Raw genomic sequence first — 24,785 nt, forward strand, 5'->3', positions numbered from 1 at the left:
ATTTGATACGCATTCTTACCTCCATTCTTCTGTGTTTTAGGTAACCAAAGTTCTGTCCACGCCCTCTTTAAAGCAGCCGTCCAGACTTACTCTTTCTTATCAGGAGGACGGGGGCTGGAGCTCCCTGGGCCAAAGCCAGGAGCAGCAGCCACTCAAAAATCTTCTTGAATATTGCCTGAACCCCAAACCCCACCTCCCTGACATGGATGAAGTCACGGAGTTCACAGAGTATGTCTCTGAAACAGCGGATGTACCATCACCCTTTGAGCTCCTGGAACCTCCGACATCTGGAGGATTTCTGAAGCTGTCCAAACCCTGCTGCTACATCTTCCCCGGAGGCAGAGGGGACTCAGCTTTGTTCGCTGTTAACGGATTTAACATCCTAGTGGATGGAGGATCTGAGAGGAAGTCCTGCTTCTGGAAGCTGGTTCGACACTTAGATAGGATTGACTCTGTTTTGCTCACCCACATTGGTGCAGACAACCTCCCCGGCATTAATGGATTGTTTCAGAGAAAGATCGCAGAGCAGGAGGAAGAGCGTAACCAAGGATCTGGCTCTAGCAGTAATGGTGACTGGATGAAGAACCTGATCTCCCCTGAGCTTGGGATTGTGTTTTTTAATGTTCCTGAGAAGCTTAGGATGCCAGAGTCCACGCTGAAAGTAAAACGAAGCATTGAAGAAGCATCTCTGACACTGCAGTACCTCAACAAGCTCGGCATCACACCTGAGCCACTTCACAGGGTAGTCAGCAACACTATCGAACCCATCACACTGTTCCACAAACTTGGTGTGGGAAAGTTAGGCATGTATGTTTTAAACCCTGTGAAAGAAAGCAAAGAGATGCAATTCCTGATGCAAAAATGGGCAGGAAATAGCAAAGCCAAGACGGGGATTATGATGCCAAATGGAAAAGAAGGAGAAATTTCTGTCCCCTATTTGACATCAGTCACTGCATTAATTGTCTGGATACCACATCGTCCAACAGAAAAAATAGTCCGGGTGCTGTTCCCAGGAAATGCACCACAAAATAAAATCTTTGAGGGCCTCGAGAAACTGAAACACCTAGACTTCCTGCGATACCCAGTTGCCACTCAGAAAGACATATCATCTGGTGCGCCACCTCCGATCATTAAACAAACTAAAATGAGATCAAGAACAGACAGCAAAGAGAGCCTCAAATCTTCACCCAAACTACAGTCTAAAGCAACTAAGAAAGATGCCATTGGACAGGAGGAAGAGTTAAAGAGTGATGCCACTAAGGAGAATAAAGTTGAAAAGAAGGAGGAGAAAAAACTCAAAAGTGACAGTTTAAAAGCTACCAAACAGCAGAAAAATAGTGAAGTAGCCCCTGGAGCAGTCAAGACAGCTAAAAAAAAGACATCAAAGGAAAAAACGTCCAAACAGGAGAAGGCATCTAAGATGGATGAAAAGAAAGACAAAGAGAAAAAAGAACCCAAGAAAGAAAAAGTAAAGAAAGATGAAAATATAAGGAAGGAAGAGAAAAAGGAGACTAAGGCAAAGGAGGACAAAAAGAAAGACTTGGGGAAACACGAACTGAGAAAAATCACCAAACCAGACTTGAAGCCACTCACCCCTGAAGTGAGAAAAACTCTACACAAAGCCAAAAGCCAGACGAAACCCAAGGTAGACAAAAATAAAACTGTCAAGGAGGAAGCAAATGAGAAAAGGCCAGTTCCCAAGAACATTCCCGAAGAAGTTGCAGCGGCTGCTCTGGCTGACAGATCGATTGTATCTTCACCCGAAGACCTCACAGAAGACTTTGAAGCACTAAAACAGGAGGAGATGCCCAAACAGAAGACTGATTCTGTCCAGAATGACGTGATGTCTGGACTGCCAGTACACACAGATACTAAAGTTTCTTCTTCAGTTGTAGCTGATGAGAAGTTCACATCCTCAGCCACTGAGATAAAGTCTACCATACCCAAATCCCCCCTCAAATATGAGGAAGAAGAAACCAAAGACAAAAGTCCATTAGAACAGGGTACATGTATTCAAAAGAAGGATGTGACTGAAGGCTTTGATAAAAAGTATGAGGAGGAAAAAATGAAGAAATATGACAAATACTCTGTAACGGAAAGTATGTCAGACAGGACAAAAAAAAGTGAGAGCTCAGAGGAAGAAGGGGATGTCATTGAAAAGGCTGAACTAGAAGATACAGAAGATGACAAGGTCTTAAAGTTTAAAACAGATGAGGCAAAAAAAGAAAAAACTGGAAAGGAGTGGGACACCAAACCAACTGAGCAAAAACCCACATCAGCTGCAGCACCAGTGACAGCCTCTGCCTCTGAGCAGTTCTCCTTCATTCAGGATGAGACCATTCCTGGGTACTCAGAGACCGAGCAGACGATCTCTGACGAGGAGATCCATGAGGACACAGAAGACAGGATCCCTCAGCTGCGCTACGATGTGGCTTCTTACGACATTTCTGTTCCTGATATTCCTGGTACCTTTGACTCCATGCACGGTATTAAAGAAATGAAGGGCTGTGTAGCTTCAGATGTTGCAGATGTCAAGCCCAAAGCATTTATGGGAGGTCATGAGCCTGAGCTTGCACCTTACCCTGCCATCATTGCTGCTCCTCTTGCTGAGGAGGAACATATCTCCTCTGCAACATCCATCACAGATTATGACAAACTGTCTTCCTTTGCCACATCTGGGGCTGAAGACCAGTCGATTACCTCAGTGACAGCACCTCAGACTGAAGATGCTGGAAGGAATTCACTGCTGCTGGACACCATCAACAGTGCTCCATCACGTGCAGAGGCTGCCCAAGGAAAGGACTACCTCCACTCTGCAGGGACCATCTCTCCTACCTCTTCACTCGAAGATGACAAATGCTTTAAGTCTCCTTCCTCTGACGAATACCAGCCCAACATTCCGGAGATGGAGATTGAGTCAAAGGTAAAATCAGTTTATGAAGAGGAAGAAGATGATGAAGATGAGGAGGAGGACCAGACTCCAAATGTTGACATCCCTCTGGGTAAACTTCAAGAGGGCTATGAACATGCTGCCTCGATGATGCGCCAGCAAAAAGAGAAAATTTCTCCCCCTGTGAGTCCCATGAGGGCTGTGGAAGAAACCCAGTCTGCTTTTGGTATGGACACATTCAAGACTCCTGCTGAAATAAAGCCTGTTTCCCCCCTTCAATCTTTCTCCTTTGGATCAGAGTCCCATTCCAGGCAGGAAAGTGAGGAAAGATGCTTAAGTCCCGATGACAGCACCATGAAACTAGCCTCACCCACACAGTCAATGCCCACAAGTAGCAGCTACTCTCCAACAGAAGAAAAAACTTTCAGGACAGAAGACAAAGGTGAAACTGTGACTGATGTGAAAGCTGATGTCCAGAAAACTGAAAGATCAGTTACCATCTCAGACAGTACCTCCTTTATTGGCTTGCCAGGTGACAAAACCACATTTGAAGCATCTGAGGAAGAATCCGATGAAGACAGTGAGGATGAATATTACATCAAAAAGGAATTACAACCAACTGTAAAAGCTAAGCTCATGGAAGCAAAAGAGGGTTGCTTTTTAGATGATGACTTTATGTTTGAGGGAAAATCTTCAAAGATCGAAACAGAAGCTAAAAGGTCAGACAAGTCAGAGGTGTCCTTCGACACAACGGAGAAAGCAAAACCACAAGTGATGTTTTTGGATGAAAAAGATGACAATTTTCCAAGTGTGGCAGGAACAAAACCTTTGTCAAACGATAAAGACATTGCAGAGAAAGAAGATGTTACCATCAAAGAGCCAGAGAAAAGTGTTCATTTCAGTCTTCATGATTTTCCAGAGAAGGAGAGCAGGGAAAGGGTAGTATATACGAGACAAGACACACCATATGTGCACGGCAAAACATTCTCCTATGGTGATCTTTATGACAGCAAAACAAGCTCAGAGGAGTCAGATTTGTATCACCAAGAGTCTGATGATAAGGGAGAGCAAGATCCTGCAAAAGGAGAAGTAGATTTGCACAAACAGGAGCCTTTGGAGACAGTTACGACCATGGACAAGATGCCGGAAAAGGAATCCACCACGCCTTCGTGGCTTGACTCCAAAAGCACTTCAGCCACTGATCAATTTGAAAAAGAGGCCAAAGAAACAGAGACAATTGAATACTGTCAAGCTAGCCATTTCCCTTCTGTGGCTGACAGACCTGAAGCTTTGACCACTTCTTTGTCATCAGGAAAAGACTCCATTGTGAAAGACCAAGCTGACAGCACAAAGTCCCTGGCATTTTCCTCAGGGACATCTGACATACTTGGCTACAGCGAGAAAGGACCATGTTTGGAGGTTGATTTGCGAAAGCTGACTGCAAGGGATGAGGAGGATTATGATGATGATGAAGTTCTAGATGACGATGATGAGGAGGAAGATGAAGATGAGGAGGAAAAGGACGAGGAGGATGAAAGTGGCGTTGATTCTGATAGGGAAAAAGGTGCCAAAGAGAAATCTGAGAAGGAACTAAAAAGCCCAATAAGTCAAATGTTTGGCTCAAATAAACCTGAGTTTATGGTTTCTATGGCTGGATATGGTTTTAACAGTCAGGGGAAGCCAAGTATTAACGAGAGCAGCTCAAATTTACCCATAAAAACTGAAGACAAAGCTGAGACTGAGACCTCTCCTGTCAGTGGAAAGCCGGTGGATTTAGGAGCCACAAGTTTCTCTGCTTGCTCTTCAGGGTTTGACTACTCATATGGAGGAGATGAGAAAAAGTCGTTCTTATTAAGTCAGACTAGAGAGACAGGAAAAGAGGATTTTACTTTGAAGTCAAGAGAGGACAGTTGTTACCAAAGTGACAAAGCCGATCCTGAATTTGACAAGCAGAAGACACCTGATGTTCTGAGAAAGAGCCCTCTGGAAACAAATTTTCAGTACACAACCACAGCTGGCCCTGGGTATTCCTCCTCCTCAGCTTACAGCTACTCTTCCTCCACCTCAGGGTCCCTCTCCACCAGCCGACAGTTCGGAGAGGAGCTGGAGACACCAGCTTCTGCTGAGCCTCTCTTTGAGTACTCCTCCTTCAAAGACGAACAGTCACTTGTCCTGGATTCTCCCATTTCCAGCTCAACTGGCACCAAAGATGACTATCTGGAAGTTTCAGAGAAGCAAACTACTGTAACAACCACAGCAGAATCTAGTTTTAATTTAGCTCGGTTCACACCCCTCAGTCCCCCTCAGGTTAAAACATCCCCTTCGTTGCCAACCACTGCTGTTCGTGAAGACATAAAGGAACATGCAGCTCTGTTAGGTGGAGTTCCTGATAAAGGCCCTCAGTCTGACTGCTTCTATAAACCTGAGTGGTCTGAAGAAACCAAATTGGACACAGCTGCTGGATTTGGGGTCTCAGCAGGTCCTTTCTCAGACTTTTCAATGGACAAAGAGGCAGCCAGTGCTGCTCTGTTTGGTGTCACTTCCTCTCCTCGCCCGGACATTGAAGGCAAGCACTACTTCGAGGAGACCGACAGCAGCGAGGAGGAGGATGAGGAGGCATATATGCGTGAAATTACTCACAGGTCAAGTGGCCTGGCAGGAAGCCTCCCATTTTCAGACAAGCCTGTCACTCCAGCAGTCAGTGAAAAAACGAGCGAAACACTTCCAGATATTCTTGGCTCCTACATGTCAACACCTCTTCAAACCAGCAAGTCAGACAAAACAAATGGTCCCACGGAGGTCAGCGCAAGCACCAACCTCCCTGTTAGAGGAGCAGCTTCAGGCTCAGCTAAAGTGGAGTGCAGAGAGGGAGTGGCAAGTTATGTCAGAAGTTCATATGAGTGGGAAATGCCAAAGCCTCAAATGGGCATGGTGCCTGGAGATTCCCCCCCTCATTACCGCCATGATGATGAATTTGAGGAGGAATGTGAGATGGAGCCAGAGCATCCCGCCCGTCCACTTTCACTTGCTTCAACTGATCAGGCTTTCCACTCACAGTTCTATGCAGAAGAGTGCAGCCGAGGTGAGCAGGATGATGACGACGATGATGATGATGATGACAGCGATCAGGACGCGCCCATAGGAGCAACCTCCTCTTACACTAGCCACACCTCTCCTGGATACTCATCCTCCGAGTACAGGCAATGCAAAGAAGACCTGTCGCCCTCCTTCATCAACCCCTGCATGCGGCATCTTTCCATGGATGAGGATGAGGAGGAGGAAGGTTGTAGGAGTGATCAGTCACAGGAGGGCGATGAGCATGACCTGTCAGTGAAGAAGAGGGCGCACAAACAGCCCCATCCTCTCCAGTCCCACACCAAGGACAGTAGCTCTTTGCATCAAGTTGGTGGGCTGTCGGCAGGGTTCGGTTTGGCTACAGAGGACACCCCACCGACCTCCATCAGTGAGTCTCTAGCCTCTCAGTCAGATTCTGATGTCCACCCAGGCACCGAAGAGTACCCGTCAGTCACCGGCAACATAGACTCAGATGAGGATGGAGATTACATGCCTGTTGATAAATCTACCACAGGTGGAGGTAGCCATCACTCTGCCTCCAGGAGTAGCCATGACCCTCCTCCTGCCCCCCTCATGGACCCTTTCCCTCACCCTCCTCACCCAGATGTTTGCATGGTGGACCCAGAATCCTTGGATAATAGCTCTCTTAAGAAAGAAACCAAAACAAAAAGCTTGAAGAAGACTTTGGGGAAAACCAAATCAGCTTCTCCAGCTAGGCGCAAGAGGTCTCCCATGCCTGTCAAACAAACACCATCTCCACGCAGTGCCTCGCTGAAGAAAAAGGAGGCAGACAAAAGTTCACGCATGTCTCGTCTGTCAGACGGTCAAGGCTCCAAAGACGATGACCTCTCCAGATCAAGCTACAACCCCGGCAAAGGGCTGACAAATGGTGTCAAGAGCAGCTCAGGTGAACAAAGATAATGTACAGATTACCTGTTTAGATGTATATTATATCAGTTTTTAGAAAAAGAAACAAAATAAATCTGTTGTTTGCCACTCTGTACATGTTCAAGATGTGGAACTGAATCAAAGTGAAGATTTCATGCAACCTGTTGGTCCCTTCATTTAGGCTTTTTTCTTTTAGTCATTTTATAATTTTTTTTTGTACACTGAATTGGGCTGATTTGAACTGGATTAATTGGATTATTAATTGGCTTCAACTAAATGGAATTATATTTAACTGACTTTTTTAAAAGAAATGTAATAGATAAACTAGACAACACAATACAATTGACTTGAACTGAACTGTTTTGTTTGAATGAACTGAACTCAATTGTACCATATTACCACTTTTTCACAATTCTGCCTTTTTTAAATTGCAAATTGACAGCGATTGGTAGCAAAGGTTTTCCGTGTCACAAAAATCTTTTAAACTGTACCTCAATGTTTGTGCTTTGAACAATAAACACTGAGAAGGGGAAAAATTTAAACAAAGATCCTCTTATAGCTGTTTTGTCAAACCTTGAAAATAATGGTACTTGCAATCTCACAATATTGCATGACAGTACACAATCTGTTAGCACTTAAAGTATGTTATCTGATTGACTGCTACTACCAAACTTTTAATGAGACAGAATAGAGTAAAAATCCCGTTATATAAGGGTGCAAAATACCCACAAGTTTGTAAACAGAGAGAAAAAAAAATATTTGCTGATCTTATTTACATCAACCATTGTACTTTTTTTTGGTTGAACATAAGTCTAGACTAAAATTGGACTAAGTAAGACCTAAAAGTAAAAGTTTTGTAAATGTGTACATCTGTTTACATGTTTAAATACATCATAGCATTTCGCTATGGGTTGTTAAAGAAAAAAAAAAAAACACAAGTAAACTTGACAGGATTTGAACAACAGGCTCCAGCACAGAAGAGCATTACAATATCCATTACACCAACTAGACATGCTCTGTGAATGGAACGATTGACTTTCTGTAGACATCCCTAATTTTGCTCCCCCATTTTATCATATATTCAAGCGCCCATGACCACACTGAATTTTACCTTCATGTTTGTCGAGTTGACAGAGTTATCACTGTACATAAAGATCCCACACAATCTGTTAGTATGAATTGAGGATGACTTTCAGCTACAGCCACTCTAAGTTTTCATTCTATAGCTGTAAAAGTGACTGCATTATAGGCATTTTTAATCTTTGCTAAGGTTGGTTAGCTGTGATGGCCATCTTTAATTGGAGATTTGCACAAACAGGAGCCTTTGGCTGAATTTGTCTTCGCTTTAAAGTATATTAAGTTAACTTTTGTTGTTAAATGGTGCCATCTAAAAACATCTGAGTTAAAAATCGTGTTTTTGCTTTAAAGCAACAGTTTTCTATTGTTTTGTTTTTTTCAGGTTCTCAGAAATCCAGCTCTCCCGCTGCTCTTGGCCTTCCCATTTATGTGGATTTGGCCTACATTCCCAACCACTGCAGTGCCAAGAATGTGGACCAAGAGTTCTTCAAACGCATTCGCTCTGCCTACTACGTAGTGAGTGGAAATGACACTGCAGGTGGTGAACCAAGCCGAGCAGTCCTCGATGCTTTGTTGGATGCTAAAGCTCAGTGGGGATCAAACCTACAGGTATAAGAACAATTTATATCCAAAATTTTTAAACTATTTTTTAACATTAAACTCCCTTACTTAAAACTCTTGGTTGTATAAAATGTAATTATTAAACAGACATCGTAGAACCCAACGATTGCAAATCATTTAAGCCTTGTCCATTCTAACAAGTATATTTTAAAAACATTTTCTTCTTTACAGGCACTTTTAATTCACATGCAGATCACGCTTTTGAAGAGACTTTTTACACTTTTCAAAGTGAAGATTTAAAAAGAAAACATGTTTTTATGTGCATGTGATAAATAGAGGTTTTGGGATAAAACCATTGACATAAAATGGACAAAGTGCGTCTGTCTTCTTTTGTTGTTCAAAATAAAAGCTGCCCATAAACTGCTAATGTTCTGCTTAGGGAAGCTATCATGTTGTATTTTTGGAGCCAGAGGCTGCGCAAAGTTTACCGTACTTCCTCATACACAATCAAATAACTATCCATCAATTTTCTTTACTGGCTTTTCCATCTCAAGGCGCAGTTGTGGATAGGAGCGTGTCTGGTGTAGAAACTTCAGGGTGTGGTCTTTTTGCAGATGATGTGGTTCCGATGCCATCTTCACGCTATGACCTTCAGCGTGCACTGGGATAGTTTGCAGCGGAATGTGAAGTGGTTTGGATGAACGTCAGCTCCTCTTAGTCTGAAGCCATGGTTCTCAACCAGACGCATCCACCGGGTCAATGATGAGTCTTTACATCAGGTGGATGAGTTTCTTGGCATCTTGCTCACGAGGATAGAGTGGGAGATCGATCGAAGGATTGGGGCCTCATCCACAGTAATCAGGGTGTTGTCTTAGTCGGTTATGGTGATGAACGAGTTGAGTCAAAAGGGAATGCTCTTAACTTACTGCTCCATCTACGTTCCAACTCTCATCTATGGTAATGAGGTTTGGATCATAACCAAAAGAGAAGATTCGAGATATGAGCGTCTGAAATGAGCTATCTTCGTAGAGTGGCCGGGCTCAGCCTTAGAGATAAGGTGAGGAGCTCCGTCATCTGGGGGGAGCTCAGAGTAGAGCTGCTACTCCTTCTCATTGAAAGAAGTCAGTTAAGCTGGTTTATTCATCTGATTAGGATGCATCCTGGATGCCTCCGTTTGAAGGTTTTTCAGGTATGTCCTGCTACAAAGAGACCTCAAGGCAGACTCAGAACTCACTGGAGGGATTATGTATCCTTTCTGGCCTGGGAAGACCTTGGGATCCCCCAGGAGGAGCTGGAGAGGGAGGTCTGCGTTTCTGTCCTGCACATGTTGCCTCTGTGACCCAACCACAGTTAAGCGGTAGAAGATTGATGGCTGGATAGAAGAATGGTGTTTTTAGTTTATATGGTTTTCAGTTTTAATGTGATTTAGTTTAGGTTTTTCAGTATCGTTCTAATTATTTTTATTGCTCCTTGTTTTTTTCTATTTTCAGATCTCCTTTTCTTCTGTCTGTTTAGTTTGTTTGCTTCTTCTTTTTGTCTTCTCCTCTTTCTCACATTTTGCTGCCTTTTAGATTCCTGCGTGCCTGAATTTAGGTCGTGCTACAACCATCACTCATTTAAAGAAAGACTGTAGATCCTCAAATAACTGAACATTTTTTAAAAAACAGTTGCATCTTAAACTTAGACCAAAGCAGCACACTGACTGAAAAAAAAAAATCACAGTAATACTAATATTTAAAAGAAAAAAAACAGGAGCAAATTAAAAGGCCACAGGCCTTATTTTTCCGCTTGAGGATAGTGGTAGTGTCGCACTTACCTGAACAATGTGTGAGAATTGTTTGGATTCTCCTCATTGCCTTTCCTGTTTTTATTGTCTCCGTCTCAGGTTACGCTGATCCCGACCCACGACACTGAGGTGACCCGTGACTGGTATCAGCAGACGCACGAGAGGCAGCAGGAGCTCAACATCATGGTTCTGGCTTCCAGCAGCACTGTCGTCATGCAGGACGAGTCCTTTCCAGCCTGCAAGATCGAGTTTTAAAACCCCTTCCTCTCCTCTCTCCATCCTCTGGGCCTCCCTGGTGTAGATCTTTTTTTTTTTTTTCCTGTCAACTCATATGCAAATGTGTCTCTGACCATTTGTATTGTTTGGAAAAGCAGACGCAGGCCCGGATAACAATTTTTAAAATGTTTTTGTTTATTTCTGAGCTTTCTGTGGCTGTCACTATTTATACCCACTGAGACAGTAAGCTATTCATCCTTGTGTTCATTATTAACAATAATACAAACTTTTCTCCTCCATAATCTGATAACTTTCGGACTCAATTGTTTATTGGCTGAAACGACACAGTAAAAACAGTTTGGGTCATGGCAGATGACGCTTTGCCGCTCGTCTTCTTGGCCTCAACAGAAGCACAATGTTAAACATCTTTTAAGCAGAGGTTTGTGAACTTTTTAGCTTCTGACCGACATATAAACCTCACATGCTGCTGGTTGAATGATACAAATATTACTAAACAAGAGCAAAACATCAACAACCATTTTACTAATTTATAACTACTGTTTATAGCTCTTGCAGCAATTTAGGGAGAAAAATCTGCTAATAGCAATCAGTTTAGTAAATAACCTGATCTCCGGAGATCATCCCAAGACTCCCAGTTTAGTGTTTCCCAACCTCATCTATGAGAACCATTGCCTTAAAAGGATAGTTCAAATCTTTTGAATTGGCAATCTGTGGAAAGGTTATGATGATTATTAGCTTACTATACCTAGTATAGTATACTATACCTTTGAAGAAACTGGATTGAGGAGTTTTAGTCCAAGATCAAAGTGCATTGCAGCTGTTTTAAAACAAAAAAATGTTTCCTTCCAGCAGACATATAACAATAGCATGTAAAACCAATACTAATGTAAAGGTTTGTAAAATAGTGTTCTTATTTGAAATTATTTATATTGGAGTTGTTTTAAAACCGCCGTAATTCATTTTGATTTTGGCCCCTATTAGACTAGCCTTTAACTCATCAATCTGTCCAGAATAAAACTATTTCTCCAATGTGAGGTCATTCAAAAAGCTATCTACAAGTAAGATACTTATTGTCTATAACCTTTCCACAGAACCTCACTTCAGAAGATTTGAACGACTTATTTAAAGCCAGAAACAAACTACCAACACCGACCAACAAGGCTCAGAACATTTTTGATCAATTTGTCCCCTCTTGCTGCTCTTTTTCTTCTTCTGTCTCTAATTTAAAAATGTGACAGTGTTGACCTTCTTGCCTCCCACTAACATAGTGAAATAGAAACATAGAAAAAGTAGATCCAGCAGTCGTTTAGCAGTGAATTTGTTGTAGCGTAGGGAACCTCATGGTCAGAAATCTGTATTGTAGTGAATTATAACATTTCTGCAGTTGTATTCAAATTAGGAAGACCATCTTAGTGGTTGTAATTTCTTACAGTGAACATGAAGACTGAGCTCTTGGATTCTTTCTGTAGTCTTTACGCGTAAACCTTCAATGTAACTGCAGTTAACATCATCACAGAGGTCATGTAGAGAGCTGTGTTACTGGAACCACTCTGTGCTCTGAGCTCATTAAATATCCATACAGAGACTGTTAAAGAATGGAGAATGTACTCAACTACAACAACAGGAACATGTGGCTGCGACGAGAGATCGTGTTTGTTTGGTGAGCTGCTTCGGTTCGTGGTTTGTCACCCACATGTGCCTTTCTGTCCTGCTGAGCTGGGGTAAGAAAAAAAACAAAAACAAAGAGATTTGATGTGTGTTCGGTACATTCAGAGGTTCCTCTTTTGGTGTTGGCAGATTTATTTTTCGTAATCTGTCTGTACGAATGGGTCAGAGTACATAATGCGCATAAAATGGCACCCTTAAAGCACCAACTCGGTATTTCAGCTGCCACTCAAAGAAGCACAACCAGATTTAAATCTATTCTTGCTTTTTTTCCAGATTTGGCAACATAAAACAGTTATAGCATTTGCCCTGAACACTAATATCGTTGTTTTATGTTGTTTTTATTCAACTTTGGTGGTTGTTTAAAAAAGACAAAAACACCTCGGGACTAATTTAATTTGAATGATTGATGTTTTTAGAACTGGAACACCAACCTAACGATCTTTAAGGACCAACAAGCCTCTGCAGGGCTGCAGTTTTTCAAATCCACAACAAAACTCCAGCTTTTCCTCTCGTGTTTAATTTTATTCCCTCAGCTCATCTACTGCTGCATGTGCAAGAGATGCATGTAAAGAAAAAAGTCATGGCTCTTTGATAAAGTGGGCTGCAGGGCTCAGAACCCAAACCTCAGCGGATCCAATCGATCTGAATGTGACAATGCAGATTTTACCTTTACGTTCTCCGAAGAGGACTCAGATCTCCTGGTTGCCTTGGTTACCGTGCATCATAAGACGCACTTCGGTCACACTTGCAAATTTACTGAAGCCTGAAAACACGTCACACAGCTGCAAGCAAGGAAAAAAACAAAACAAACTAAAGATATATTAAGTATCTGAAAGGGCGGGTGTCTTTAGCGCCACAAAAAAATGACCCACACTAATGTGTGTAATGTGTGGGTTGTTTGAGATTTACTGCTCAGCTAAAAGGGGTTTGTGAAGTTAAAGGGATGATCAAATCTTTTGAAGTGAGGTTCTTTGGAAGGGTTACGAACAAATAATGGGGCATTTGTGCCTAAAGAGAAGAGTGCAATGTTTGTTTTTACATGAGTCTTAATTAAAGAATGTATGTTTCTACCGAACCCCAATTCAGAAGATCTGAACTATCCCTTTAACTGTAACTCCCGGTGCTGCTTTCTGTTTCATTCACTGTAAAGGACAACAGCAACACCACCACCACCCAACACTGAGACTGCCAGGAACAGGTCTGTTCACTCATGTCAACACATTTTTATCTGTAGTGACGTCCTAAATCCCTCATTACTTCCCAAACTTCACACACAAGCACACACTGCTGCATTTTTAAATTGTGCACAGGAAGAGGAAAATCCAACCTTCTGTTGGGAAACAAATCATCTGACAGACTGTCCGTCTCAGTGAGCCCTGCTTGTTTGTGCATGAGTACCTTTTGAGGTGTGTTAAAAGATGTCCAGTTTGGAGGGGACTCGTGGAACCTGGAGTTCGCTGTGTGGTAAAGAAAGCCTTCTGATGGTTTTCCTCCCTTCTTGCTTCATAAATCTTCTTTCACCTCTTCTTTTAAGTGCAATACTCTGTTTATTTTTCCTTAAATGCTTATAAAAGTAAAATAGAAACCTGATTTATTGTTGAAAGAGACAAAAGTGTGGTGAAGATGAATAAAACCATCATTTACTGAAGAAAAACAATGTCTCCCTCGTCTTTTGATCATCATGTTAATGTTCTTCACCTGCTGCTGAAGATGTGTTTGGTTGTCATGTTAGCAAAATATCTGATAAACGACTGGACAGATTTTAATGATACTTTCAGGAAATAATCACTGGATTTACCTCTACGACCAATTAACTTTTGAAGTTCATCCAATTCACAGCCAAATGGTCATAGAGAACACAAAAATGCTTTTAACTCAGGCAATTTTACAGATATTGGGCTAACATTTGGTGTCGTAGCAGGGGCCATTTACAGCGATTACTCTGAGTGTGACACCTCGCAGTAACGAGACGAGGCCGAGCAGAATAACCAAACCTCAGTTTCAACTCAGATCATCTTATGTTGAGAAATGACAAAGTCAAAACTATATTATGATTACTTTTAAATGTCCAGATAAAAAAAATCGTTCTCAAAAACACTCAATTTCACCATAAAATAAGTGCACAGCTGCAACTTGACGCATGTTGGAAACATTTATTTGTTTGATTTGACCTTTCAGCAACACTAAACCAAACGGGCAAGAAGAAAAAGGTGACGTTTCATCTGCACTCACTCTGGTAAAGTCACAGTTTTTTGGGGTTTTACTTCTACAGTTCATCACAATGTAACCTGACAGCCTGCCGATTCTGCACCGAGCTGCACATCTGAACGGCTGCGGGAGCATGTGTGCACACTCACCACGTGCACGTGTATGCTACATTACTGCTCGCCACAATAAAAGCATTTCTGTTTGTTCAGCAATAAGATGAGGCTTTTAGATTTGAACACGTTATAGTGTATTTTCACCAAAAAATATACACAAATAGCTATGATACAACTAAACATCTACTGTTCACATATTAAAAATACAGCCTTTTTTAAGATGCTATTTGAAAATAAATATCTTCTTTTTTAATATTCTACATAAATTAAATCTTCAGTAGAGGTTAAGGACTTTTGGCAGTAAGTGATGCACATATGACTGACCTGGGCATAAACTATTGTTTAGATCTGTTTTTAAAACCACAGCTGAAGCTAAAAACGCGTTTTTGTCAACCTGAGGCTTGTTCACTTCCTGCGGTTCTAAAAAACTAAACGAAAAACAAGTCAGCTTCTTCTTGTTTTGTAACAGGAAAAGACGAACAGAACAACTGAAGATGCATGGCTGTACCAAAGGCAGGAAATGTCCCGGTTCTGTCGAACAAACATAACGACCGGAAGCGCAGAAGCTTAAACATCTGCCGCTGCTGAAGAGAAGACAAGGCAGAAATATGAACAACAGAACCCAAGATAAAACTCCAATAATTATGGAAACAAAAAACCTATGAAACTCAAAGCCAAAAAAACACAAAGAATTATTAGTTTATCTCAATTCTATGCACTTTTAGCTCAATCATTTAGTTTTACAGGATTTATTTCTGTAAGTTTAAGACTCTGTAACTCTCTATGGTTGTTTTTTTTCCCACACTGTAGTGAGCAAAATTATTTGACAGAGATTATAAAAACTGTTTTCTATGAAAGCGTCTGAGTTACAGTAACAGAGCCATTTAAATAAAAGTGAAATTCAGGCCAGACATAGGCCTGGACCAGTGGATTGTCACTGGGATGCTTTGCAAAGACCAGCAGCATGTTTGGCATCACATGATCCTCCGGGTGGAACAGTCATCATGTTGGAAATAAGAAGAGCAGGGACAAGAATTAAAGTAACAGAATCTACAATGATCCATTACTTTTATTCTGCTGGCTGAATGGGTTCATAGTCCACGGTAGACTCGGGATGGGAGGTGTTGTCTGGACCCTCCATCCACAGCTCCATGGACTCCTGAGTGTCAAAGAACTCATCTGGACCTTCAGGAGACTGAGGCGTCTGTGAGCTGGAGCCCGCCTCGCTGCTGCTCTCTCTGAGCTCCAGCAGGACGGGCAGCGACCCGGGGAGGCAGTAACCCTCCATCCGACTCAGACCAAGTTCAGCTAAGGCCATGCAGGTCGGCCTGTGGTCCGGATCAGAGACCGGACCGCTGGAAGGGTCCATGGGGACAGAGGCGACCTCCTCCCCATCCAGGGGAAGCTCGGGATTGTCAGTCTGGTTGTCAGTTACAGCACTGAGTCCAGGATCTTCCTCCGGGGAGTTTGTTGGGGTCAGAGGGACTTCACGTGGGTTTGAAACAGCGGGGCAAGTCAGGTCGAAGCCCTGAGATCCAAAGGCAGGCGGTGGCTGAGTGGAAATGTTCTGAGAGGAGTGGGTTTCCTCGCTGCTCTGAGGGGTGAGGGACACCTTGTCGCTGAAGCTGAAACGTGGGGAAGTGTCGGCTGTGGTGGGGGAGGAAGGGCCGGCGCTGGAGACGGTACTGGACGGACCGCTGCTGTCTGCAGGGACAGAAAAGAAACACCTGTGTTTGGGCATGGTTCCACTGGGTTCTGCAGAGGAACAAGTGGTTTTATAAAAGCAGACTAAAGCTGATCAGCAGGAATTATTTAGTCCAGGGTGAAAACCAGACCTGCAAAACTTTCTTTTTGCTGCAAACTCATCTTTTCACCAAAAAAAAACCTGCCACTCTTCAATGTGGAACTTTTATTTTACAACTTTTTATGAATTACTTTTAACTACTAAAATGTACAACTGTAAAAAAAAAATAAATAAAAAAATACAGTTTGTAAAGGATTTAAAAACTTTTATAAACAATCTTCAGTATATTAAAAATGAAACTGTAAAATTAACAAGCAACTTAATTCATCATTTGTACTGAATCTTATTATATTTTATGAATGAATAATCGGGTTATTCACCTGTTTTATGGATGATCATCTGTTAATGAAACATTAGTCAAACAGACAAATTTATAATAAAGTAGAAATAAGGAGAAATGTGTAAAGATGTTAAATCTCTGACCTGAGTTGAAATTGAGAGATGAAGTCTATTGAATGTTACTTTAAAACAACTTGGTTGGTCAGAATGCTACCTTTTCTTTTTAAACAGACTATAACTCTCCCAGGAGCAGAGGAAAAAGAACAAAACAAACAAACAAACAAACAAAAAAAATCCCCACCTTTGTTGGTAGGTTAGGTACAGTAATGTAGGATTTGTCAACTTCTAAATTTACTAAAACATAAAAAAGTCATATTTTACTATCTTTTATATTAATCTGAACTGTAAAGAGTAACGCACAGGTCAGGAAAAGTATCCAGAATGGTAACTTTTTAGAAAATATTAATAAAAAATATTTGCTTGAATAATTTGTCCCAGACTTCATGCAAAATAAAAAGCAACACCGAACTGAATGACATCTCCCAATCGGAAAATAATACAACAAATAAACAAACTAAACATATAAAATGTGAAACACTTAAATATCAGCTGCTCAGTGCTAGTGTGCGAAAATGAGGCCTGGTTTGAGGCATACTGAATTAATATACTAATGGCTCTGTCACAACTACAGATCTGAAACTATCAGAGTGAATAAAGCCGAGTCGGTTTTCTTCAGAATCTGTGCTCATGTTCAGTGGATTAATGCTGTTCTTACAATGTTAATGAGCAGGCTGTATAACATTTACTTCTGCCCATATTAGACACATTCAATTGTGTAGATAATGTTTACAGATAAATGACTAACATCTAAATCAGACAAATTCATACATACTACATTAAACTAATAAATACAGTTCGTATATATTCTAAAATCTGTAGGCTAAGTTATGTAAAAGAGCATTTGGTAATTTACTTACAGTTAAATTAGTTGTGTTGTATTTGTTTCTCTTTCTGACTGATATTAACAACATGCTGAATATTCAGGCTCTTTTACTCCTAAACCTAAAAATAATACGAGCTTCATTTTATTTAGTTTGCCATAGTGACGTTGGTGCTTTAAACTTATATTTTGTACTTTAATTTGTCTTTACAGTCTTTGTTTGCATTTTATTTTGTGGTATACCTTAAGTGCCAAAGTAGACTGTTAAAAATACAATTAAGTAAAACAAAATGGTTAATTATGATTTTTGGAGGACAATTAGAACAATCAAAAAATTATTTAACAGATGAATCAATATCAAAGTAGTCGTTAGTGACGGCCGTGGAGGCTGAGGAAGTCTAGTTGTTTTACTTACACCACGGAGGTCTGTCAGAACGAGATCTGAGGGAGATGGAGGTAGACAGGACTCTCTGCGGGATGTACGAGTCGACTGACGGCTGGTTGTGGGCGCCAAACATGGCCGACAGCGCTTCAGGCAGCAAGGCAGGGAAATAAAGTCAAACAAATTGAATACAATTATACTTTCTATCACGAAACAAATGTTAGATTTGTGTTTCTTTCTTACCTCTGGAGGTTCTGGTGTGTGCGTCTCCAGCGCTCTCGCACACGCTGGTGAGGAACTCGTTGACCTGTTTCAGTGACAGCGAGTTGTGCAGCGTTTCCAGAGGATAGATGGACGGCACCATGGAGCAGCCTTCAAAACCTGCAGCAGAGGGGACAGACGATGCCCGCAGGCACATCAGCTGGAGTTGGTCCAGGAAGCCCGAGAACCCAACACCCAATGCTCCGACTCCACCCACTGACTACGCCTCAACACGGTGCTCTAAGACCCTGCTGCTGGTTCAGGACAGGCCCTAAGCCACTGTGAACTCCTGCCATCCCCTCAGGGTCATTTCCACACAGGCAAAAAGAAAAAAGAAAGGAACAAAAAAAAAAAAGAAAACATGCTGAACGTCCAGAAAACGTGACACCACAAGTAAGGCGTCTCACTCTGTTGGCAAAAGCAAGCAAATCCCCAAAGGAGATAAAAACAAAATACATCAGCCTTTCCGGTCAGTCCCATCACGCTCTAACAGCAGCACAGAGCGGTCAAAGCTGTTCTGACACAAGCTCAAGTCCGACGTGTTATCCAAGCCAGATCATCCACTGTTAGTTCACAACCAAGCTGCATTTTACCAGAGCCGGTAACAGTCAAAGGAAAAGCATCAAACCACAGGTTGGAAAAACCTCAGAAGATGATGTTTTTACTGTGTGAGTGTACTTCACAAAAACAGCAAACAAGCAGGAGTCACATGCTGTTAAAAGGTCAGGTAGAAGGGCATTCAAACTGGACTCAGAGCAGCTGTGGTCACGTCGAGTAAAACCACTTCCTGCGCCACGATAAAACAATGAGCTGTGGGTTAGTGTGGAGTTTTCTTCTTAAATCTACAGGGGAAAAAACTGAAGCGGGTCGTGAAAACTGTGCTGCAGGAATCTGTGCTGTCATTTAAACACGTAAATAATCATCAATCACATCCCCCCTAATATGACACCTTGTGCTAATTTGTGTGAACCCAGAGGACCAAACACCTTGGAAAGGAGTCAATATAATAAAGAATATAAACCTTAGATGAAACTGAAACCCCACCAAACTTTTCAGTGAATCAGTGTTTCACGTTGACTTTTTACAAGAGAAAGCTCAAAATAAAATACAGCCTCAGTTTAGAAATAAAAAGTCCAGATTTAGATCAGGAAGAGTCTGAGGGCACATTTCAGTCTACATCAAAAATAATAATACTGTCTGAACCCAACATCTGAGAAAATAAAGTCAATTTTCTGACTGATAATTATGTCAAACAGAGAATGCACTGTTCCTGCTTTTCTCGAAACTTGTTTTTATTAAATATTTGTTATAATTGTATGCCTAAAATTTAGGTCAAATAAAGCAATGCAACATTTGAAATAATGTATAATACTTGATTTCCATATGGGACTATAATGTCTACTTTATTTGATCTTTTTGGAGTAGATAATTGCCACAGAATTGCTTGGCAATCCTATCGTTGCAAATTAGACAGCCGTTAGCAAATGTGCAACACAGCCTATTGTCCTGAAGCTCGTTTCTGTTTTCTTTGATGCTTGTGTGCATTTTTAAACAGAATCCAGAATAAAGCAAAGTAGGACAAAGTCCAGTAAAAGGTCTGGATTTTCACATGAAGTATCCATCAGATCCCAGTGCTGCTAATTTGCCACATTAGACTTCTGTTGTTTTTTTTGTTTGTTTTTCAATGACAAACAATGTCATGTTTTAGAGATTTTACTTTTATTCTCCGTTTCAGTCTGTACGTTTTAGTGACACCTAGATGTAAAGTTGAATACTGCAACAAAATGAATAATCCCACCTCAATCCCTGTCCCAGCATGGACACAGCATGTTAAAGAAATTACAGCGGGCACTAAAAACACTAAAACTCTTTCCTTGGTCAGTGATGGGTTTATCCATTCTGGGCTACTGTAAAAAGATGGCAGAGCAACATGATGAATGTCAACAAAGATGCCAGGATCCATCTAAGGTAATCCAAATTAACTTTTTTTCTTAAACAGGGAAGAAGGGCTGGAGCTCACTAACCTGATCCAAGTGTTTAGTACAGGATGATACATAATGTTTTGTACATCACACATTTTCATTTTTACATAACTCTATAAAAAGCTTTGAATATTATGATAGAGAATTTCAATATATTTGGATTTGAGAAACTTTATTTTGTTGATTCTTAATATCTGAAAGGTGAATTAATATATAGCAATGACAAATTTCTCCCTCTTTCAATTATAAGGTTTTATGATAAACATTATCTGGTCCATACAAGGTTCTGAAATTATTCCAATCTAACCTCAAATGTACTAAAACACAACAGATTCCACCATGTCATTTATTAAACAAAAACAAAGCTAAAATGAAAAAAACAAAAACAAACAAACAAAAACTGTGTGAAAAAACCAAGTCCATCCTTTTTTTTTACAGAACTTAGGAGGAACAGTAGCAGCCAGATGCACTGATTAACTGATCCTCGGTGGCTCTGATCTGGAGCGTACAGGCTGGTGGTAACACAATGCCAAGAAGAAGAGACATGATCAATGACCTGAGAAAAGCAAATGTTGCTTCAGGCCTAGAAGGTTAGAAGGTTTAAGCTTAAGGTTCATGACAAGATAACTTAAAAAAAAAAAGAAGGTTGAAGGAGAAAGCCTCTTCAAACATCAAGTCTTCTGGAGCAATGTTCTTTGGACAGAAGAAACCAAAGTAGAAATGTTTACCCACTCTGCACGGCAACATTTTAGGAGAAAATCAAACACGACATGTCAGCACAAACATCTCATATCAGCTGTCAGCAGGAGGAGGGCTGGAGATTTGAGGCTTGTTTTGCAGCCACAGGACCTGGGCTTCTTGCTGTCGAACTCCTCTCTAGACCAAAGGATTCTAGAGTCAAAAATGAGGCCATCTATCCAACAGCTGAAGCTTGGACCACACTGGGTCATGATGCAACAGAGCAAAGATGCCAAAGGTGTTGAGATGGTCCAGTCCTGATCTCAACCTGGGACCTTCAGAGACCTAAGAAGAAACCAGCAGCTGAAAATCTAAATGAACTGAAGCAATGCTAGGAAGAAGAGTGGGCCAAAGTCCCTCCACAACCATGTGAAAGACTGATAAATTCGTAAAACAACTACTGATTAAGGAGGATCTGTAAGCTGCTGGACCAAGGATAGGACTTAGTTTTTCACATGCAGTGTTTTCTGTTTGGCTTTGTTTAATAAATAATGACACAGTGGAATATGTTGCGTGTTTTTGTTAACTTGTGGTTAGACTTGAATAATTTTAGAACATGGTAAAGACCAGATCATTCTGTCAATATCTTGATATGTGAAGCCTGGGGCCACGGTAGATTGGTGGTCAGTGCTGCCGTCTCGTAACCCCGAGGCTGCAGGCTTGAGCCCAGGTTGTGTCAGGAAGGGCATCCAGCATAAAACAACTGTTCGCCCGCTGTGGTAACCCCTGCAGAAGGGAGCAGCCGAAACAACAACAACAACTTGATATGTAAGAGCCTTAAATTTAAAGAGGAGTATTTTCTTTTTCCATGACAATATAAATAATTTCAAAACTGTTATATGACTGAATCTGTGGTTATGATGGAAGAAAAAAAAAAAAAAGAAAAGAAGACTTGAGCAAACTGAAGACTATTATGGACCAGACAAAAAAATGGGAAAAAAACTGCGGTGACCGTTGCAGAGTTGAGAGACAGTTTTCTCAAAAAGTGGCCAAAAATTCCAAACAGCTCACACTACTACAGCTTGCAATCTGCATGACAGAAACAGGCAAGCATGCAGAAACATTAGGAGGCAAAGCATGAGAGTCAACCACAGAGCAAGCACAGTCCCAAGGAGACCGCGAGCAGAGGTTAATCAGAGCATGAGGCTGGGGTATGGAGGGCGGGGCCAGGGGCTGACCGTGGAGGTACTCTATGGGGTCCTGGCCGGAGACGAGCCAGTTTCGGAAGAGGCGGAGGTGGTAGGAGCACTGGTGGAGGTGGTGGGCCAGCGCCCGGTCCAGAGGAAGTTGGCGGCGGCCCAAACTGAGGTCAGTGGATAAACACCTCAACAACTGGGCCACATGGTGTTCCTCCAAGGGCTCTGAGGAAGAAGAGGGAGAACGAGTGGACGAGGAGGGAGGAGGAGGGAGCAGTACAAAAGACAAGAAACAATAGGTTTTAAGCTTGGGAAGGGGAAGAAAAAAAAGGTCTGGAGTACGACACAGATGAGAGGGGAAGTAAGAGCTTGGAGAGAAAAGCAGGCGTACAAATACAGGAGGAAGGAGAAGTGTAGTGTGTCATGTATGTATCAGAGGGATGTGTTCTGAATAAAAAGCAGCAACCAACAACTTATCTCAGCTGCCACTAGCCAACAAAAAGCCACAAGTCCTCGAGGAGTTTCCAGCGGGTAAGAAAAGCGTAAGGCCAGACAATAAAACCCACACCACCAGGTTGCTCCTCTGCAGCCTCTCAGTAATACCATAAAACTGAGAATCTGAGCGATCCCGAAAACGGCGAGAGCAGTGAGAACCAACGAAGGAGCAACTGTGACACGCCACATTTACAGGAATCAGTGAAGCCCAAACTGAAAGATACTTTCTGACTGCAGAAGCTGTTAAGCGTGCATATCAATCAGCTGTAAACATTAACGGACATTCTGATGGCACCCTGTTAATACAACGCCGCCACTGAAAATGTTAATACCAACACCAAACAGCAAACCTGGATACTGCTGTACCTGTTGCAGTGCACCAGCGAGGTGGAGACACTGCTATGGTGGAAGTGTCGTCTTGTGTTCCTGTGGTGAATCATATAAAAACAACAAAACAATAAAAAAAGGAATGTAATTCATCGTCGCTGATTTTCTTTTTAGGCTCAGGTTTACAATACGGGTCGTTCAACATTGAAGACAAAACAAAACTCTCCAAACATAGCAACCCATTTCAGCTACTAAACAAATCTACAAAAAGACTCAAAACCACAACTACTTGTCTATTGAAACCATTTCATCTGTTCTCCCAGAGGCAGCAGAATTGGTTGTTGATAAAGGCAAGCAGTTCACAGAAAAACATCTCACTCTTAGGTTTTTATCTTACTGTTTAGACATCCCTTCCATCCAATCATCCATAATCAGGACAAAAATATAATTAAAAAAAACAAGGCAGCAATGCTGTTACCCCTCTAGATCAATACGTTGTTTTTTTTCTTTTGAGCAATCACAACTTAGCACTTGTAACACTGAAAAGCATGTGTGCAAACGCATGAACAAAATCAAAAAGTGAACAATGTTTCAGTCGGAAAAAACACAGAAGATGGGATGAACTTTAACCCTTCCCCAGTTCTATTTACCAGAACCAATCCAGGTTCAGACTGAAGTCCATGCAACCCTGGGTGTTTCAAGAAAAACATTCCAAATTTAAATGTCAATGATACAAAAACGAGGTTACAAATTGGGAGAAGGGTTAAGTTTTGATATGCTGTCAGAGCTCAATTAAAAGTGTCTGAAACCATGATGACAGGTGTGTGTTTTATGTAATCGCTGTACACACACATACCTGCCTACCTGATTCAGCATAAGCTTAATGTTCAACAGGGTTCCCACCCACGCTTCCTGATGATGCTTTTAAACAGGGGTTAGGAACCTTTTATCACTCGGAGGCCATTTACATTTTTAGGAAGTCCTCTGAGGGCCAAAGTCAATTTGTAAACCCATATGATGCGACCATTACTTAAACAAACTAAACACACCGGCCTGCTTTTCACTGCTTTTCACTTTGACAATAAAAAAATAAAAAAATAGCCATGGATCTATTTTCAGCTGAAAAATGTGGCTTTAAGCATCTACTTTTCTTTTTTTTCCCCAGTAACCATATCAGACACCTGTCTGTCACCCTATCTTATCTTGTGCTGATGTTTGAACACTCATGTTGCATTCACTGACCCATATCCTGGCTCGGATATATGCATTACTGTCAAATTTGAGTTTTTGTTTAAAATTGTGTGGCAGGTCAGTTCCCTATTCCTGCTTTAAAGGTTCAAATGATATATTGTGGCGAGTAACATATTTTTAAAGGTGAAACACCACCATTTTACTTGATTTTTTTTTTTGTGGGACCTACTCAGTTTGTAGAAATTCCTGTTAAGTGCTTCCACCATCAGTTTAACTGTTAAATAAAAGATTGTGCAACAAGTTGAATCATCATTTCAGAGATGTTTACTGACAAGAGTGAACTTGAAATTAATTTCTCATGCAGGCTGACCCCTTGCAAATTAGATCAGATTCTTAAAGTTAGGGTTTCCTACTTGAAAGTTCAAAAATATTGTGAAACATTAAATCAAAGTGCCCCTTCTTCAGCCAAGGGCAATAAAACAAAATGCTTCAGCTTACAGAAAGGTTTTATTCTTTTGACCATCCTAGTAAAGTGGAACAAGTTGACTCTCCTGATTCAGTAACCATCTGTATCCAGGCATCTACATTTCAACTACTGTAACACACAATACAATGATTTGTGACTGCAAGCAAAATGCCAGCATATGTGTATAACATTTATATTGTCTAACAGAAATTTTTGCTGAGATGGGTTATAACAAAACTTCTTGATGTTTTTATCTTTACCAACATGACACAAAAACCAGA

The 24,785-nt window shown here is 41.3% G+C and overlaps 2 protein-coding genes across 22 annotated transcripts in view; one reads left to right on the forward strand and one right to left on the reverse strand.

The window, feature by feature from the left end:
* The first annotated feature begins 46 nt into the window (after positions 1–46).
* Positions 47–13,489, forward strand: map1aa (microtubule-associated protein 1Aa). The gene is made up of 3 exons (XM_017438458.3): positions 47–6,872; positions 8,313–8,539; positions 10,377–13,489. The coding sequence occupies exons 1-3, from the start codon at positions 203–205 to the stop codon at positions 10,530–10,532; spliced, it is 7,053 nt and encodes a 2,350-aa protein (XP_017293947.1). The 5' UTR covers positions 47–202; the 3' UTR covers positions 10,533–13,489.
* An 831-nt stretch (positions 13,490–14,320) lies between these two features.
* Positions 14,321–24,785, reverse strand: part of ppip5k1a (diphosphoinositol pentakisphosphate kinase 1a) — a 44,103-nt gene continuing 33,638 nt past the window's right edge. For 7 of the 21 annotated variants that reach the window (XM_017438460.3, XM_017438467.3, XM_025002043.2 and 4 more), the window contains 5 exons: positions 22,887–22,946; positions 22,068–22,250; positions 18,152–18,289; positions 17,942–18,055; positions 14,321–16,207 (listed from right to left, as the gene is read on the reverse strand). In XM_017438460.3, the coding sequence (XP_017293949.1) occupies positions 15,573–16,207; positions 17,942–18,055; positions 18,152–18,289; positions 22,068–22,250; positions 22,887–22,946 (1,130 nt within the window). In that variant the 3' untranslated portion in view covers positions 14,321–15,572. Of the gene's footprint in view, positions 16,208–17,941; positions 18,056–18,151; positions 18,290–22,067; positions 22,251–22,886; positions 22,947–24,785 lie in introns of those variants that run through there. The other 14 variants (XM_017438472.3, XM_037979745.1, XM_017438470.3 and 11 more) reach the window with 7 other exon arrangements.

The sequence above is a fragment of the Kryptolebias marmoratus genome, linkage group LG15 (genome assembly GCF_001649575.2).
Source record: "Kryptolebias marmoratus isolate JLee-2015 linkage group LG15, ASM164957v2, whole genome shotgun sequence".
Lineage (NCBI taxonomy): Eukaryota > Metazoa > Chordata > Actinopteri > Cyprinodontiformes > Rivulidae > Kryptolebias > Kryptolebias marmoratus.